This window comes from Hippichthys cyanospilos, chromosome 2, assembly GCF_059441005.1.
Source record: "Hippichthys cyanospilos isolate Australia breed blue-spotted pipefish chromosome 2, RoL_Hcya_1.0, whole genome shotgun sequence".
Lineage (NCBI taxonomy): Eukaryota > Metazoa > Chordata > Actinopteri > Syngnathiformes > Syngnathidae > Hippichthys > Hippichthys cyanospilos.
The window spans coordinates 11834063-11851847 of record NC_142370.1 but is presented as its reverse complement, the minus strand read 5'-3'; the positions used below and the strand labels follow the sequence as shown (position 1 = coordinate 11851847).

General features: G+C 41.3%; 1 protein-coding gene and 1 long non-coding RNA gene across 6 annotated transcripts in view; one reads left to right on the top strand and one right to left on the bottom strand.

Moving 5' to 3' along the window:
- Positions 1–17785, top strand: part of epha2b (eph receptor A2 b) — a 32398-nt gene that overhangs the window by 5293 nt on the left and 9320 nt on the right. Inside the window, exons 4-8 of one of the 2 annotated variants that reach the window (XM_088409085.1) lie at positions 13215–13370; positions 15129–15470; positions 15543–15673; positions 17068–17239; positions 17321–17420. In XM_088409085.1, the coding sequence (XP_088265211.1) occupies positions 13215–13370; positions 15129–15470; positions 15543–15673; positions 17068–17239; positions 17321–17420 (901 nt within the window). Of the gene's footprint in view, positions 1–13214; positions 13371–15128; positions 15471–15542; positions 15674–17067; positions 17421–17785 lie in introns of both variants that reach the window. The other variant, XM_088409084.1, reaches the window with a different exon arrangement.
- Positions 7393–17785, bottom strand: part of LOC148427310 (uncharacterized) — a 10663-nt gene continuing 270 nt past the window's right edge. The window contains exons 1-4 of one of the 4 annotated variants that reach the window (XR_015864919.1): positions 17310–17785; positions 17045–17233; positions 16379–16657; positions 7393–12038 (exon numbers count right to left, since the gene is read on the bottom strand). The exon at positions 17310–17785 is cut by the window's right edge and continues 270 nt beyond it. This is a non-coding gene — a long non-coding RNA (uncharacterized LOC148427310). Of the gene's footprint in view, positions 12039–16378; positions 16658–17044 lie in introns of all 4 variants that reach the window. The other 3 variants (XR_015864920.1, XR_015864917.1, XR_015864918.1) reach the window with 3 other exon arrangements.

Below are 17785 nucleotides of genomic sequence, written 5' to 3'. Positions count from 1 at the left end.
TTGAAAAGGCTTTCCTCTTTCAAATCTAAATGTAAAACTGTGAATTACAACTGGAAAAAAAAAAAACGGGGTTTACTGTACACCCTTTTATTAGCATTGGCTCAGATGAATGGAACTTCATTGACTTTCAAAATTCATTCTGATCTTAGAACAAATGATATTTGTAAGTCGCAGTGCTGCTAAAGTGGTGACTCTTCACCATAATTAGTAATAGACAAAACAAAACGACAAAGTCCAAATTTAAACTGTTGAAATCTATAAGCGTAATAATTTCACTTTTTGACAATATCAATGTTTGTTTTAATATGGAAAAAAATAAATCAGCACGTCTTAAACCGTTAAATGAAAGTAAATATCTCCCTACAGTTTTCTACAGAGAAAGAGGTGTAGAGTATTCCCAATGTCAGCAGAATTTTTTGCAAAGTTAACTGAAAGTTCAAACAAATAACTCTCCAAAGTTAACCCAGGATTGAATGGATTTATTTTTGGCTATCAGGTTTTAAAAAAGGCCAATACCGGTATTTGTCATGGGTGCCTATAATCTACCCGGCTGACAATCTGTCTATTTCTAAGTGCAATACACGTAAGTGTTCCACTGTGTTTGTTGCCGCAGTAAAACTAGCAACCACAGCTTTCAGTAGCAACCACAGATTTCAGTAGCTGGACACTAAATACGAAGCTTTTGGTTAGACAGCGGCAAAGCAGAAAAATTCTCATCAGTTTCACGGGCCGTACCTTCAAGGTGTGTTGGGCGACTACGTGCACCGACAGGGCCTGTTCACATAACTAAACACATCATGAGTCACACATCAGTCCAAATTGCTCCTTTTCTTGAGCATACCACTGTAAACACCCACGCTCAGGTATGCTTATGCAGCCAAATGCACACGCAATTACAGCCATAAATCCTGGGTGCCTGTAACAGATTTGCACTTAGTTCCCCCACCCAATGGCATAAAAGTGCTGAAGTTTACTGTCAGTGTATCATTTTAACCTGCGAGGAAAAGTGCCAGGTGGGATGATGAGGGAGGCGGCAGCGTGGGGGAGTGAGAGCAGAAATGTCACAAAAACGAGCAGGAGGTTGTATTTCGAGTGATTTTAAAACAGACTGGAATGTAAAGGTGGGAGAACAATGAGGCGCTCTGTTTCCCGCTCGCCTCTCCTGTGCATTCTTGATCCGTTTGCCCATGACCAGCCTCCTTCTCAGGCATGCTGGTAAGTGTTTGGTGGTGGGGGCGGGGGTGTCGATGTAAGGTCAAGACCTCCCGTAAAAATGAGTAAACGCCGCAAATCCGAGATGAAGTCAAATGGGAGCTCAAGAGACGCATAAAGGAAGTTGGAGATGAAGGTGGAAATGTCTGCTTTTGCTCTTCAATCATATGAGGAGGGCTCACGTGCACATGTGCTCAACGGGGAATCTTTTCTGCTGGGATGACAGACTCCTTCGATGGACTGTGGAGAATTTTATCGCATTTATAAACTGTAACTCACGCCTGTCAACCAAATTGTTTGGAATGAAAACACGCAGCTTATTTTGGCTCTTAACATCCGTGACCGTCAAGTTGAAGATAAATCAAGCGTTGACTAAATGTTTATTAACGCAAACCTCACAAATATTTCGCCTTTTAACTTGGGAACCCAGATGAAGCTAAAGCCTTTATCAAGCCTACTCCCGTTTTACATTACAAAACATTATAGCAAAAAAGAAAGCTGCCACCTGCCAATACAAATGAATCATCTCACAAGAAAAAAAAAAACAAAGAAAAAGAAAATAACCTTTGATTTGTATACACTTTTTTATACTTGGTTTACACAGTATATTTAGTCAGTACTTGAGTTTAAACATGATTTTGAATGCATTGATTGAATCATACTTTAAAAAATTTTTTCAAACTATTCCCTGAAGTTACACCTTCAACAGACACACATTTGCTAAATGAGGACACCGGGACCCCCAAGTCGACATAAATTTATTTATTTTCAAATGGCTTCTGCATACTCTGACAGAGTAAACTATAATTGGTACATTATCTCTACTGTGATTACTTTGAAAGGATTTTTGCACTGCTACATTTCAAATACATTTCAAAATCTCACTTACTTCGTGACCTTCACGCACCATCATTTGAGAACCACTCCCATAAATAGCATGTAAATTCTAGCGGTGCTTTTTCTATGAACATTTTTACGGAAAATCCAAATCGTCCGTAAATCGTGGTTCCACTTTATTCAATCTCATCAAAACCGCATGACAAAAATGTTTATCTTTGCGAGCTTGATATCGAATACTGTAGTTCCGTTGTCATTACTTGCAGTGGAGAAACGTAATTTGAAATATGCACATTTTGATTTAGGAGCGTCGTGCCAGAGCTAATTAAACTTGAAATTTGAGGCACCTTTGTGCTTCTATTTGGAACAAAGTGGTTGGACCCCTCCGCTTCTTCAACCCCTATCATTGTATCCTATCCGTACCCATAATCCTTCCTGCTAATATTGAGGCTCTTATCATTCGTGAGATGGCGCACAGGCGGCCTTGACTGTCAGACTTTGGGATTGTGTTCAGCCCTCCGGGTCCTCAGCTCATCAGCCTCATCACACTTAATCCCAGGTCAAGGTTTGTATTCTGGAACACACAATGAGAAATATGTAGACTGCCAAGTGTGGAATTAGCATCCTGGACTAGCTGGAGCCTTTGTAGGGTTCCAGTAAAGTGATTATCAGTCTCAACAGAGAGTTCCTGTAAACTATTTTCTGTGTCTCCCAATTTTCCACTCTGTTTCAGTCTCCGCACTCATCCTTGGATGACGCAACGACAACGTTTGACTTGTGTGGTGAATGATGTGAATGGCTAGTAATTGACTTGGGTGTGTTTAAGTAACTACTGGTCTTGTGTGCTTAACCCCCCCCCCCCCTCCTTCACTGCCCATTTAGCAAAAAGTCCCATGTCTATATGTTCCCATTCTTGTTTTCCTACATTTAACCCAAAGGCATGCGCTGGCGCCAAAGGGTAACGGGTTGCCAGACAACGTTTACTGGTTATTTTGAGGTCGGTGTGCAGATGTCGTGAATATGACACCAGCGGACTTTGTGAACATCCTTTGCCCGAGCCTGATGGGAGCATTTTGAGGGCCGCTGTTCACTTCTCACCGCAGTCAGCCATAGTGGAAATTAGGCGTTGCGGAGGGTTTGAAAATGTAGGCAAGGAAATTAGAAAATATTCTAAATTGGATCATTTCCATGGCAATTATTTGAATTAACTGGAAATTAAGGGTAATTCAACGGAAAGGCAACACAAGTCAAAATATTTTCATTCATTTTGTTTTGTCACAAGCACACATTGATATCCTTCCTAGACCTAGCCTATTCTTTGGGTCTACTCTACTTGTGTGCTCAGAAGAAGACATCCTGGCATTTCCAGTCACATCTAATGTGTTTTAATTGGAATGCGATTGACTTTTCTGTCTCTGTGCTGAGACAAAATGAACACAAATGCGATTGACATTTCTGTCTCTGTGCTGAGACAAAATGAACACAAATGAAGAGGCCAGGTCTCAGGATTTTAAATACTTGGTAGTGTCTGAAGCTCGCAACACAAAGCATCAAAGTGACCAAGTTCCAATTTTGGCAAATTATTGTTTTAGAAATTGTAGTTTTTCAAAGCGCAAAACAAGAAACGACAATGAAGCGCAGTGGTCATTTTTGACGTAATCAAGCCATAGGTGTCTCACCAGAACTGTGATAAAAAACAGTAATGCCCGAGTTCAAGCCGTCCATCTCAGCGACTGTCTTTTTTTACGCAACATTAAAAAACGAGAGAAGCAAGTTAGCATGAAGTAAATGGACTCTTGGGAAACAGAAAAGAATCAAAATGCTAGCTTCTCATGCTGACAGTTAGCTAGCTTTGGATGATTCTTAACTTGTCAGGTTGAGTTCATCTTTAATCATTTTGCCTCAGATCCTTTTTTTCAAGGTTTAAAGTTAGGGAACCCGTTCAACAGTTTGATTGCTTGTGAGGAATAGGAAAACTGACTATTTCAAAAGTGTGCAGCATAAACGTCCACTTTTTTAAATTTATTTTTTTTTTTTAATCCTAAAAGGCTGTGCTGTGGTATTTGAGCGAGGAAGGCTGTTTTGGAACATCCATCTATGAGCCCACTGTCCAAATAATCCCTTTTACTCTGTCAGGCTAAGGTTTTACGCCATTTCTCAGTATCTGCTAGGGTGTGAATATGGTCATTTAGTTAACCTGTGGTGAATGTCAAGTGTCAAATAATTGCTCGATTGAGATTATTTAGGTGCACATTGTACACGTTCTCTTTTTAAGCGTGGCTTCGTAAAAAGCGATTCCAAGCTCGAATCTGCCCGATGGGCAAGGGAGTCACTTTTTAAATGAAAGGATGATAAAGATACTTTCTAGTCATGTCGTGTTTCAACAGGAGAGTTGAAACAAAGCTGCAATTACTACCCACAAGCCAACAGGAAGTGCACGAAGAAACTGATGGCTTTTATGTTACTTTCCATTTCAGTTGTGCAATACTTTGATCTGTTGCATGACATAAGGTGGGTTTATTAACCAAGTCAAAAGTGTATTTACCTCAATAACTATCAGCCCAGTTAAAATTGATTTTTGATTGATACCGCGGTCAATGGTAGTTAATGAGGTAACTTTTTGCTAGTACGGTAAAAATTGATCTTTTTTGGATCTTTTTTTTTTAGCCGTCCCGTCAATGATAGTGGAAGAGTAAACGATGTGGTATGAATGCATGAGCACAACAGTGGTATTTTAACATTTAACACGGGACATAGCGTCATGGGTGCTTAACAAACAGCAATGCCGCCGCGTATGTTCTGATATGTCCAGGTTTTTTGCATCGAGTTGCCATATGTTCTACTGTAACTGATAGGTCAGTTACATTTCAAGATGAGCAAGTGAGTCTTTATCACATGATTGACATGTGCATACTGCTGCTTGTGATTGGCTGATAATATAGACTCTTGGATGTTAATGTTATCATATATTGTTCAGATCAAAAAACTGCCATTAAGCTCTGTGGCTTTGGCTGGCTAATGCGGTAAGTCGAACCTGACCAATACTGATTTTGTAGTCAGGAAGGCTGCTAACCAATTGGAGCCTATATTCATTTTTAGTGAAGGAAAAATTATTGGTGGCAAATAAAATACAAACTCCCAACTCTTAACTTTTCTGAAATCTCTCTAAGCATTTGTTTAACATTTCGGATGTTAATGTTGATAAAAAGTAAATATTAATTTCAATTGTAATTTGAGAACATACATCTGTTGTAAAATTCTATTAAAAAAAACTAAAACAAAACTCTCGAGGTCCCAGGGTCATCACCATATCTTAAAGAAAACCACTGTAAATAATCTCCCCTAAATTCCAAAACAGAAAAGGATTTACTTCTAATTAAAAACAAGACATTTCAAATCGACATTGCAGAGTGCACAAGCATATGAAGGAAAGTGAATCATAATATGCCAAAAAAGGCAAAAATGTTGATTGTTGCTTCCCCCCAACAAAAAAAAAGGAAAAACCCACATTTTGATTCAAGACAATCATTCTGCTTTAATGGATAACTGCAGAAATCTGAATATTTAGAGAAACTGAAAAAATGTATCTGATTATCAAAAAATATATGCTGATTAATTGAATAATTCTACTGAAGTTGAGAATTTTAAAGTGATGTTTTTTTTTCTTAAATAGGCTTGAGATAGGCCGATGGCGCCGTTTGTCAAAATGCCAAATATTGGCACAGATAATGACCCCCCACCTCCTTCCCAAAGGCCTCTGGTTTAGTGAGCTTTGCTGGGTTTGCACATTTTTTGTATAGAATAATGTTGATTTTGTGAGATGTATTGATGTGGTCTCTCCAGTACAAATTGTTTGGCTGTGTTATTCTGGTAGAAGGGAAGTTGGGAATGTTATGTGTATGGATGTGGTGCATAGCTGCAGGGTGGGTGGGAAGTTCTTTGCAATGTGAAGCGCATTGTGTTGTTCTGCTGTGTGGTATGAGCTCAGCACTTTCCTTCCCAGTGTGTCATTCATCTCCTCATCCGACAGCAGCCAGCCACCCGTCACTGCCAACAGGACAAGCGGAAACCGGAGGCCACCTAATCCCTGGGTGACTCCCCGACCCGTTTCTATTGTGGCCGGCCACACTCAGCCTTTTTTTTTTTTTTGCATTTCACCAGGATGTTGTGGGCACCAGAGAAAGAGCTGGCAGTGTGCTCTTCACCTGTTTGACCAAATGAGCAGGGCAAACCCCATCCTCTATTCATTTAACCATACCAAACTTATTTTATTCCACAGCACTTCTGCATTCCATGTACAAGTTAGAACATGGGTGCCTGGCTCGCATCCTTTTGGAATGACGTTTGCCAACAACCTTGTCTTAGATAAACATCATTATGGGAAAAACAGCCATTGATATTTTCTTCAACATTCCTACTGCTGTGTGCTAAGACATGGGGTTGATTGTGTTGTCTCGGTAGACAATACAATTGTAAACCTAATCAAGTTTCATATCTGGTGCTCTAACCTATAGACCCAACTTATTATGAGTTTTTTTTTTTTTGCTTTGCTTTACATGGACTGAAGGAAGGAAAAAAAATAAAGCCACAGTTTTTGATTAACTTTTCAGAGGTTTATCGAATGGGACAACAGACCAGATGTTCATACAGTGTTACAAGCGTCGTCGCTTTCGGCTTATCCAGGCCAAAATGGTAGCATGTCATGCAGTTGTTGTACAATATCGCACATTAAAAATACAGCTCAGAAATTTACATATTGTGTTTTGGTATTTACTTCTCCCGAGGGGAAAAATGGGACTGCTACTCTCAGTACCAAGTGTCAGAAGAGAAGCCTTGCTCATATTCACAAATTTGTCACAAACTGTAAACCAGCTCGGGCAAAATGTTAGCGTGTCATGTTTAGGGGCCACTATCACGGTTTCACAGTATCACAGCATTGAAATTATAGCTCAAAAAGTATATTATGGTAAAAAACAACTGAGTAAATAACCAGAATTTTCTTCTTTAAAAAAGTGTCCTGCAACAGTCAGTAATGAACATCAAGTCGTAACAGGCTAGTTAGCCGTTTTGGTAGCGAAACTGTATAATTTATTTTACCAGTTCTAAAATAGCTAACCAGCTTTTGATGGTTTTATATTCAAGATAGCGATATACTGTAGTAATATAGAAACATTATCTTGAATCTGTCCAATCAAAATATCTTGTAACTACACAACTACTTGCCAGATTGTGCTAAAATAGCTAACCAGCTTTTAGGTGGTTGTGTATTCAATACAGCGATATAGTAATATATAAACATGAGTCTGTCAGATCAAAAGATCTGCAAGATCACAAGATCTACATAACTACTTGCCAGGTTGTGGTATCTAAAATATTTCCAGAAGAGCCTTTTTTAAACGCTGCAAAGACCTCTCATGTCTTGGTATGGAGCATACTTTTGATTTTCTTCACCCCGTCTGGTCTCGTTTATTGTAGACAAGCAATCACTGGACTTTTTCATCCAGGTTTGTTAGATTCACAATAAGTGATTGTTTATTTTTGGTCAAATTTCCATGCATTTTAAAGTCAGCTTCTGCTCGGGTTCTTTAGTCCCCTTCCAAGAGGCGGCTTTGGACAATGTGTCCAGTCTCCCCTGTTGCCAGTTGTCCGAGAGTAGAAAGGGGATAGGAGAATGGATTGTATTTGTTGTTAGCCACATGAAAGCCCGTGTGCAATTGTGAAACAGATGTAATGCCCTTACAGCTGCTAATCCTTTTGGCTAATGACCGACCCCCATTCACGCACACGCTAGCACCGTCTTCTACCTACCACCTTCCTTTACCTCATGTAAACTCCCCCAACAGAGAGCCCCTTTGTTCCACCACCGCAGCAGCCCAAATGCTAATGACATGTTGTCACCCTGCATTCAAGCAGAATGACATGACATATTGCCGTGATAGATTCAAGTAGCTCAGAAACGAAGAGGTCGCGGATAATGATTTACACATTGATTTGTACTCATTCATTCAATGTGTTTTTGTGTTTCTTGGCCGTACTTCTAGCCATTTCTTCGCTTTTTGCTGGGAACATGAGTGTGTTTTACTTGGCCAGCACTCTCTAAGCAACGCACACTTTAACTCGCCGCTGCCCTCAGGCACACATGACCTTATTGCCAAACTCCATTGTGGGGCCCCCCTACCACTTACGCCTCAGGTCTTGGGGGCAATTCCCCTTGTCAAGTCTCCATGTTAGCCATTCATCCATCTATCCGAAAGCGCATTCATCACTGTCACCATCTCATCCATCTTAACTTGTGCAGACACACCGGGAGGGGCACGTCATGGCTCCGGCTCCTGGACCGGGGGCTCCCAGAATGTAACAGGCCCCTGCACTCAGCTTCAATAAACAAACAGAGCGGCTGGAGGCTGACGGGGCCTCTCAAATGACAAACAGCACTTCACTTTGGAGCACTGAGGAGGGAAAATGGGGCCTTAAGTTCATCAGGTGTTTGGACTCTTTCTAAAAAGGCTTTCGTTCATGTTCATATCAGGAGTCTCCCTTTGGGTTTTCAATGTGTCCGCGCCTGTTGGACACGCATGCTATGTTTTCTTTCTTTCATTGAACCCTGGAGGAAGGAAGGAAGAGCTGCGTCAGGCCTCACGCTTCCTGCTTCCTGTCATTTCCCGAAACAATCCGCATTGGACTCCGGAAGCTTCTGTGCACTGTTGTCGAAGAATCCTTTCTGTAAATAACAATAGTCATCTACTGATAGCCCTCCTCAGTCAAAGTTTGGTTAGACGTGTGGTATCAAGACCTACAAGAGCCAAGAATAACATTAGTACAAATTTAAAACATTAAAAAATTGATTGCAAAGTGTTTGGATTAGGATACTGTACCCTTGAGAGACTCTGTAGTTACGTCGTCCATGAACAGTTTAGTGGAACTACTGCTTCAACTTTTGAGTCTCTCAGCTCAGAGACTAAGCTGACACCCAACAATTACTGCTGGGTGGTATGACCAAATATGTACGTTATGGCCATCATGAGTTAATTTACACAGTATATGACGATATTTTTTCTTTCATGATTAAAAGAGAAATGACTGCTGTCAATCGACTTGGGATGTTCTTTTTTCCAGTTGTGCTTCAGAGGATTGTGTGGTAGTACGAGAGCTTTGCATTGGCCATAAAAAAGATTATAATAAAAAAAATAAAAAAAACTTTTCTGTGTATTTTCACAGCTGTGATTTTACGAGCAATTTTACAATATTTAAAACAAAAAAATGAAAATATGTTGAACTGTGAAGTGTTTTTGACTTTGGCTTGAGTACAATTTAGAAAGAAAAAAAAAATATAAAATTGAATGAAGCATTAGAGTCATTGAGTCTGGCCTTTTAGAGAAGTGTTATGTGATTGCCTTTAGAAAATCTGGTTTGAAAAAAAACAAAAATAACAAAAAAAAATTGAGTAAATCAGGAAACATTCTCCAATCAGCTAATACATTTTAGTTCAAAACGTTCACAAGTTTTTGGGCAGGCCAGAATTCCAAGACATCAGCACTAGGTCAAAATTATCTTCGCGTTTCAACACTGACATTTGCAGTAAAAAGTTGAACTTGCGCAGATGGTAGATTATCGGGGAAAAAAGCAGTGTGGGCAGCAGAAAGTCATGTACTAAAGCAATCAGTTGGTTTTTGTAATTTTGCTTTGAAGTACGTTACAAGGATTTGAAGACTAATTCCTCATAACCTTTAGACGACCTCCCGGTTTCAGTAATATTCCTGTGTGTGTGAACAAGGATGCACTCGGATGTAGGTTCAGTCTGCTTGCTTTTATTGAAAATAATGCCGTAAAAACCTCAGCTAACACGAGCTGATGTTAGCTGCAACAGGCACTGGCTGCTAACAGCCAACTGACGTCTGTCTGCCCTTTATCTCTTCCCGTTTCACTAATTACAATACGGTTAATGTAAAAATGCACATCTGTGCGTCAAAACTCTTGCTTATGTGGCTGACAGAACTGTTTTTAGGACTCACCCATACTTCTAGCATTCATTTTTGGAGAAATTGTATCTTATATTTTGAGGAATTACGGTATTTTGATTTTCTGCAAAATCTTGGATGTCCTAAATGTTTGTTTAGTTTTAAAAATCTGTTCATCCTAGTATGAACAAATACTGGATTCTTTTTGATACTCACATAATGCTAACAAAGCTTTTAATTTTTTTCCTCAATCGGCAAAGTGAAAGAGTAGCGGTGCGGCTTGTTTTGGTTGGGACCTCCTGTTGCGCAGCCTTTACTGGAATGCATTTGAATGTGACTGTAAGGTCAACCAAGATGCGTTGAAGACAAGAGGCCAGCCTGCCTTTTTTTTCTTTTGCCATGTGGCATTTGGGCAACTCCCATCCGCAAGGCTTTTTCTCTTTAGCCCATGAATGGCGTGGCATTCTCTTCGCCTTCTGCTCGTTGGTCAATAGCAACGTTAATGGCTTAGCTGGGGAGAGGGGAGGAAGGAATTTGGGGATTACGAGTGAGGAGAGGTAGTGCGGCTTGGGAGGCGCCAGCAGCTGCTTCCCCTTCTCAAAGCTCGAGTCAGGTCTGGCCTGTGTCTTTTCACCCTTTGCAGCAGGCCTCTGCAGGATTCCCCGCTTCTCACCGTGGCACCTCTCCTGGCCTGGTTAATAAGTAGCGAAACAGCTGGGTGAGGCAGAGATGAGCTTCTGTCCTAATGGCAGGCTTGAGTGACCTGCCAGCATTTTTTCAAATTACCGGTAATTGTCTTTGTACCTCCGGCTGTTTGCAAGTTAATGAATGCCTCTTCACAGGAGCTCATCTGCTGAATGTCAAAAAGAAATCTCCCATTGATAGAATGCAGCATGCTCTGCTTTTGAGACGCTGGTTGTGGGGCCTGGATGCACTAGTTCGACTTCAAAAGTTGGGAGAGTCCTAGTGTTGGTCTGATTTGTTGATGAAACACCGTTATGTTGGAGCGGGTGGCGGGGCATTGGGGGGGATGTTTTTGCCCGATTCAGAATGTTCATTCAGTGTTGGACCGCTGTGAAATTTGATCATTCCCGATTGTGATTGGTTGTTAACTAGTGAATCAGTGCATGGGGCAAGAACAGAAAGCGATGAATACGAATGAACAGTAAGCCAAGGAAAGCCTTGATAATTTTGCTCAGTTTGCACATTATCACTTTCCACCTTCTGAAGTATATTGTCAATCTGGAAGACTTATTAGATCACTTCACTATGCTGCAAGAGGTATTATATGATATTATAGTAAAAGTATGTCTAAAAATGAAAAAAAAAAAGCCACACAATGAGAAACATGTCAACATCGCACAATCATGTCAGGAGGGTTAGAAGTGAGAATTCATGAGCTAAAGAGATTCATATTGTTTATTTTAATATTCCACCCCTGAAAAGACCTTTCCGGTCGTTTTTTTCTAACAATGTGAAATAGTGTGTTAGAGTACTGCTGCTGATGGTCTGAAAGGAATTTACGTCACATGTATACGCAGAAGGTACACAGTCTGTTTTACTGTGTGTATTGCCATCATTTTTCCAGTGACGGATGGCATCAGTCACATTTCAACGCTGCAAGTGATCTACCAGCAAATGTGGCCACCTACACTCTTGACTGTAGTTCAAATTTTTATCCAGTCACACAACTTGGATGTTCTTGTGTTTGATACATTAGACTTTCAACTTGCTCAACTGCTGCCGGCGTTATATTCTGGCAACGGCAGCAGACAGGCGAGTCAAAGGTAATCTGTTACTTGGTTGACTGGAAGATGACATGTTCTCCCTGTGTACGTATGGGTTTTTTCCTGGTACTCCCACCTTCCAGATAAATGCATGGTAGGTCTATTGGACACTTGTCCTTTGGTGTATTTCTTAGGATGAATGGTTGTTTGTCCTTCTGTGCATTGCGATTGACTGGCGACCAGTTCACGCTTTATCCTCTACTCTCCGAAGACAACTGTATGAGGCTCCAACATGTCTGTGACTCTGTGGGAAAAAAAGCAGTTATGTTATTGGACGGATGGATAGATGGTTTATTTGAATCATTAAAACGTCTGTGGATCAGTAAAGTTGACTAGTGTTTCTATTAGTTCAACCCATAACATGTTTATTTCCATTTTATGACCTCTGTCAGGAGCTATTTCAATCTTACAAGTGAGAAAAGCTGCCAAATTGACTTGAACAGGTGACGGGCAGCAGACAATCCACCCACTGATTTCAGATTTTGCCCACGCGTACGTGTGTTTGCTCGCATGGTGCGTTGGTGTAAACGTGCCATGGTGCGAGGACACGAGCAACAGCCGCCATCGCTACCGCTGGCGGAATGTTCTCGACCGAAAGAGGGCCCCTCTCATTTTCACTCTTTTATGGAACGCTCTCTGGGACATTTCACGCCGTATTAAGTTCATATTTCAGCACGCTGACGCATGACTGGGCGTGCTACCTGCCGCTCTGTCCACTCATGCTGGACGTGTGAAATGAAGTGTCACCTTATCTGGGCCTTATGCTTTCAAAGCATGCATGTGGTGTGAGGGGGAGGAAGTGCTAGAATGCTGAGGGCCCTTCATTCATCACTTCTTCCCTTGTGTTCATTTAAATTTTTTTTCCAAAAATTCCAGCTCTGAAAAACTGTCTATATCTAGTTTTTCAAGGTACATGGAAAGAGCAGAGCCCTGTGGAAAATGTCAAACAAGTGATGCCAATTTTTCAAGTAGATCAATGTAGATTGCAAAATTTAAATAAAGCATAGATGTCTTTGAGTCGAACGTTTGCATGGGCAAAATGCTGATGTTTCACATGGATGCTTTAAGTTAAGCATGACGAACATGTAGACTTGCATGGTACTCATCTTCTGCTGAGGAATGCAGGATGACTGGTTGTGTTTGTTGTAAGCGAGGCAGCGGTTTGCTGTCTTTCATGAAGTATCTATCTGTGGCGGCGTTACGTTGATGGAACGTTGCAATGACTTGAGTCAACACGGCACAGCCTCTGTTTTCCTTCTATCTCAGTCACTTTTGACCTTTGACTAATGACACATCTAAAGCTTGATCCTTCATACACACGAGGTAAAGGTAAAAGGTTCACAGCAGGGCAAAATCTCTTGTCACACGTGATCTTTGCCTCAAGTCACACTTGCAAATGTCTTTTTTTTCCTCTATGCAGAATGTCAGCCCGGCTTCTTCAAAGCGGAAGCTTCCGGCGAGAACTGTCAGCCGTGTCCTACCAACACCCAGGGGCCGGACTCCGGGGCTTTATTGTGTTCCTGCATGGAGGGCTTCTTTCGGGCCCCCAGCGACCCTCCTACTGGACCTTGTTCAGGTTATGACACATCCTCATCTATTTTTTCACACCAAGAAGTGTGACTGCTGCCCGAAAACTTCCTCCCCTAAAACCAAGCCACTTTGTTTGTGTCCACGGTAGTCTCCATTTTGTCTCTATGAATACAAGTATAGTGACAGGAAATGTCTCGCTGAGGTTTTGATCGAGAGCTTGAGTTTGGCTCTCTGGGACTCTTACATTACTCATCCAAGCCCCCTTGGGGCCTTATTTAAAACATATTTTTAAAAAAATGACTATAAAATAGTAAGTTATCTCCTCTACACTCTAAGCCCCGGTCTCGTTTCACTATCAGGGGTGTCCCAACTTTCTCATCCAAGGTCCACATCCAGAAAAATTGGAAGGCAGTGGGCATAAGTTGTCGGCCATCTTGTTGTAATATCTGCCGTTTTGGGCCAGTTTTTTAGCTCATACTTATACAAGCTGTCTCGAGAACTCGGCCAGTTGAGAGCCAGACAAGTGGGTCATGTCGGTGAGTTTTTTTGCCGAGGTCAGTAATTCTACAATGTGGTGCAACTAGTGGGTTCTGTACAGTAGTCACAAATTGTCATGAAGCTGTGGTAATTTATTATTTTTTTGAAATAACTAATCTATACCTGTGAGTACTACTATCTTTCCTGTCAAAATGTGTTGCTTCCCAGTATTTAAAATCTATTGCCTAAAAGGTTAGAAAATGTTTGAGCAACCTTTAATGCTCAGCCTTTTTGACTCCTTCAGACAAAAAAAAATGTTGAGCCTCAAAAACCTATTTGACATCTAAAGTGGAGACAACACTGCAGATAAAAATAACAAAATGTCTAAGTAATCCTCATTCATGAAAGAAGCCACATCTAAATCATCTACCCGTTACCACACAAAAGCCATGTTTTGACATGTTTTGTTACCCTGTGGATCGTGTGGTAAGTCCAATTGAATTCAGAGCTCTTTCATTTAATGCAAAATATATAGTTGCAAAATAGCAGCCAATTAAATATTTACACTACCAATCATTAAGTTTGGAAACCTAATTCAAAAACACTCAAAACACTAATAGTTCAATAAATTCAAGCTATTAATGCTTGAAAATGCACAACTATGAACTCATTCATAAAATCATAAAATTATGAAAATACCAAGATATGCAAAGCTGTCCTCCTGTTAAAGTTGAGTAAACAATACCTTGTATGTTCCTGCATAGTCTGATCGACTGCATATTGTGGTCGACTGCTGTATTATTTTACAATATAGGGGAAAAAAAATAATTCTAAAAAGTTTGATATTCAGATATTCCTTTAAACTTATATTTAAAAAAAAAATACTGTAAATGGATTGAATGTTTGGATTCTGTTTAAACACGTCATCAGGATTGACTTACTTAAATTTGACGCTGTTCAACAAAGTTTAACATTAATGCTACAAATAAACCATTCTTCATATTTACACTTACGTTTAGAAAACACACAAATTCCAATCTAGTAAACACTATTTCCCAAAGCCACCGAGCGCCAGAGCACAAGTATGAAAGAGCCCTGGGCTGCGGACCCCTCGGTTAGAACAGAGTGACACCAATGCTGTTTGTTAGCACTTTGTGGCATTTTGCATTGTTTGCATTCAGTTGATTGGGCTTTCTTAAGGTAAAGCAGTATGGTTGTTTTAAACACAAGACCTGTTTCTCTGTTTTCAAAGCAGGTAAGAAACAAGCGGTGGTCAGGAAAAGGCCCCTGGCTGACAATTTGATCACATTTTTCATCCCATGCTCAGGTCTCCCCTCTGCTCCGAAAGACCTAATGGCCACCACCACACAGCTATCCGCCGGAAAACTCCTTCTCACCTGGAGTCCCCCAGACGACAGCGGGGGACGGACGGACCTCACGTACAGCGTGGAATGCCAACGTTGCGAGGGTTCTTCCTGTCAACCATGTGGGGACAAGATCCACTACGACCCATCCAACGCCGGTCTGACCGACACCAGGGTGTCAGTCAGCGAGCTGGACGCTCATCTCAACTACACCTTCACCGTGGAGGCTCACAGCGGCGTGTCCATGTTCGCCGGCCCGGCAACGCCAGCCACGAGCGCTCTGACTACATCGCTGCACTACACAGGTGACGAGCAGCGCTGTCATGGAAGTTCTCCTCGAGCTGACAAAAACTGACTTAGTCACTCTGTGTCCTCAGATCCCCCGAAGATCACCTCCATTCGAATGGTGGAGAGGACGGCCACCAAGTTGTCCATCTCTTGGGACGTGTCCCCCAGACCACGTTTCCAACCTCGGCCTTTCCGATATGAACTTACTTATCGCAAGAAGGTGCTGTTCTTCTCACATTTTACGTCACAGTTTGACATAACAAATTTCTCCTCTCATCTGTATATATTTAAACAGTCGTTGGCATTTTTAATCAATCAAAATCAAAAAAGTGCTGATAAAATGCAAGATTTTTTTTTTTTTAATTGTTATTGAACACAGCAGCGGTAAAGTAAGGGAGGCACTGCAATGAATAAAAAGCATGATTAATGCTATAGGTCCTGAAAATAAAGTAGTTTTATTGTGACTGGGCTTGCAAAGTAGTGGGAAAAATTCCATAAAGTTTCCATGGGAAATTGCTTTGAGGAATTTTGGAACTACGCTGTGTATGTTGGGCACTTTCCATGTAGGAGATTGATGAGATTGAATGTAAATGTTAACAGGAACTTTTAAATCATTTATACCATCTGTATCACAGACAGTGACTTGAACCCCAAAATTTTTGCAGGACCCAAAACGAACTGGCTCGTGAGTAGCATAAATAAGTGTGTATTTGACGGCCATTATTTATTCATTGAAAAAAAAAAAACAGGGGTAAGATAAACCTGCAATAAGCTTATTTTTTCCTCTGGGGAAAATAAGGGTGTTGTCACTGTCAACCCACAGATGCCAATCCACAAATGTGTGGTGCCCTTTACTGTTACAGTATACATACAATCCTTTCATCCATTATATCTGAGCAAGATAACAAAGTGAATTGCATCTCACCTAAAAAGATGAGACATCATTGGACAAGCCAGGATGTCCTGTACAGACCACATAAGGACTTAGTAGGTAGGCCAGCTCTAATGAGCTCAAAAAATATAGTCAAAAAACAAATGTCCACTAAGGTGGACACAAATAAATAGGCTGGGGCAAGGGGCAAAAGTACAAGGGCTTGAAATGTGTCTCACTGGGGTGTGTACTTAACTCTTGAGTTAGGCTCTCTGGGATACTTCTGCGCCAAACTAATCCAAACAGGCTAATCCAAACAGGCCTTGGGTCTTGCTATGATAAAAAAAAACAAAAAACAAAAAAACATCATATGTATTTACAGAAAGAAATGACTCAAGTTTTTATTAGCTCCTCTAGAAGGGAAGCCCTGGATCTAGTTTCTTTATCAGGGGTGTTCACAACTTTTTCTTTCAAAGGCCTCAGGAGGATCCAATCGGCAGTAATTATTTCAAATAAAGGAATAAATATAGAATTCAACCCATAAAAAACCAGGAAAAATGGGTATAAGATGTGTTTCTCTCCAGAATATTTAGAAAATGCTTGACCGTGATTTTTGTATTTCTAAGACCTCTATGAACCAAAACAGCGCTAAATAAGCATTTTGTTCCAATGTCTTAACACGGTGTTGATTGACAGCTTGTAAAACTTGACTGCGCTTACTTGGCAACTGTTTGTGCTCTCAGGATGATAATCTGGACGTGACCACCTACACAGTGCTGATCTTGGAGAAGAATTCTGTGCAGATCAGCGATCTGGCCCCGGGCACGGCCTACCTGTTCCGGGTGCAGGCCCTCGGCAGCGACGGCAACCCCGGAGGCTCCAGTGTGGAGGAGCAATTTGAAACTTCATCTGCAGGTGAACAGGAGAAGCACTCTTCGGTAGAGCTGGGACCGGGCGCCGTTTTGATTCCTGCAACTGCGCTTGCCTTTTTTGCAGAACCGCTGAGTCAGACCAACCCCGCGCTCATTTTCGGCGTGCCAGTCGCAGGGGCGGCTGTGCTGTTCATACTAGTCGTGGTCGTCTTCCTCCGCAGACGGTCAGTAGGCATTCCTCCTCCTCGACAGGGCCTCTAAATGACCTTTGCATTCAATCTGTCTGCACCTCTCCTTTCTTTCTTTTGTCAACTTTCTATGTATGTTCCAACCCTCAAGGGAACAAAACCAAAGTGTTGCATGTCCGTTGGTTATAACGGGGGGGGTTCTCGAGGCCTTTGAAAGAAAATATGTCCAGAGTGGTGCATTGTCGCTGACAAGAGGCTTCTCGGTGCCAAGTGTCTCGTAATGTTGAGCTGAAGCGTTCCTGTAACAGCCTGAAGATTCTCCTTGGGCGCCTTCCTCCTTGTCTACTCATCAGTCCTTTGAATCAATCGCCAAAGCAAACATGGCCCATCATTAGTGGTGA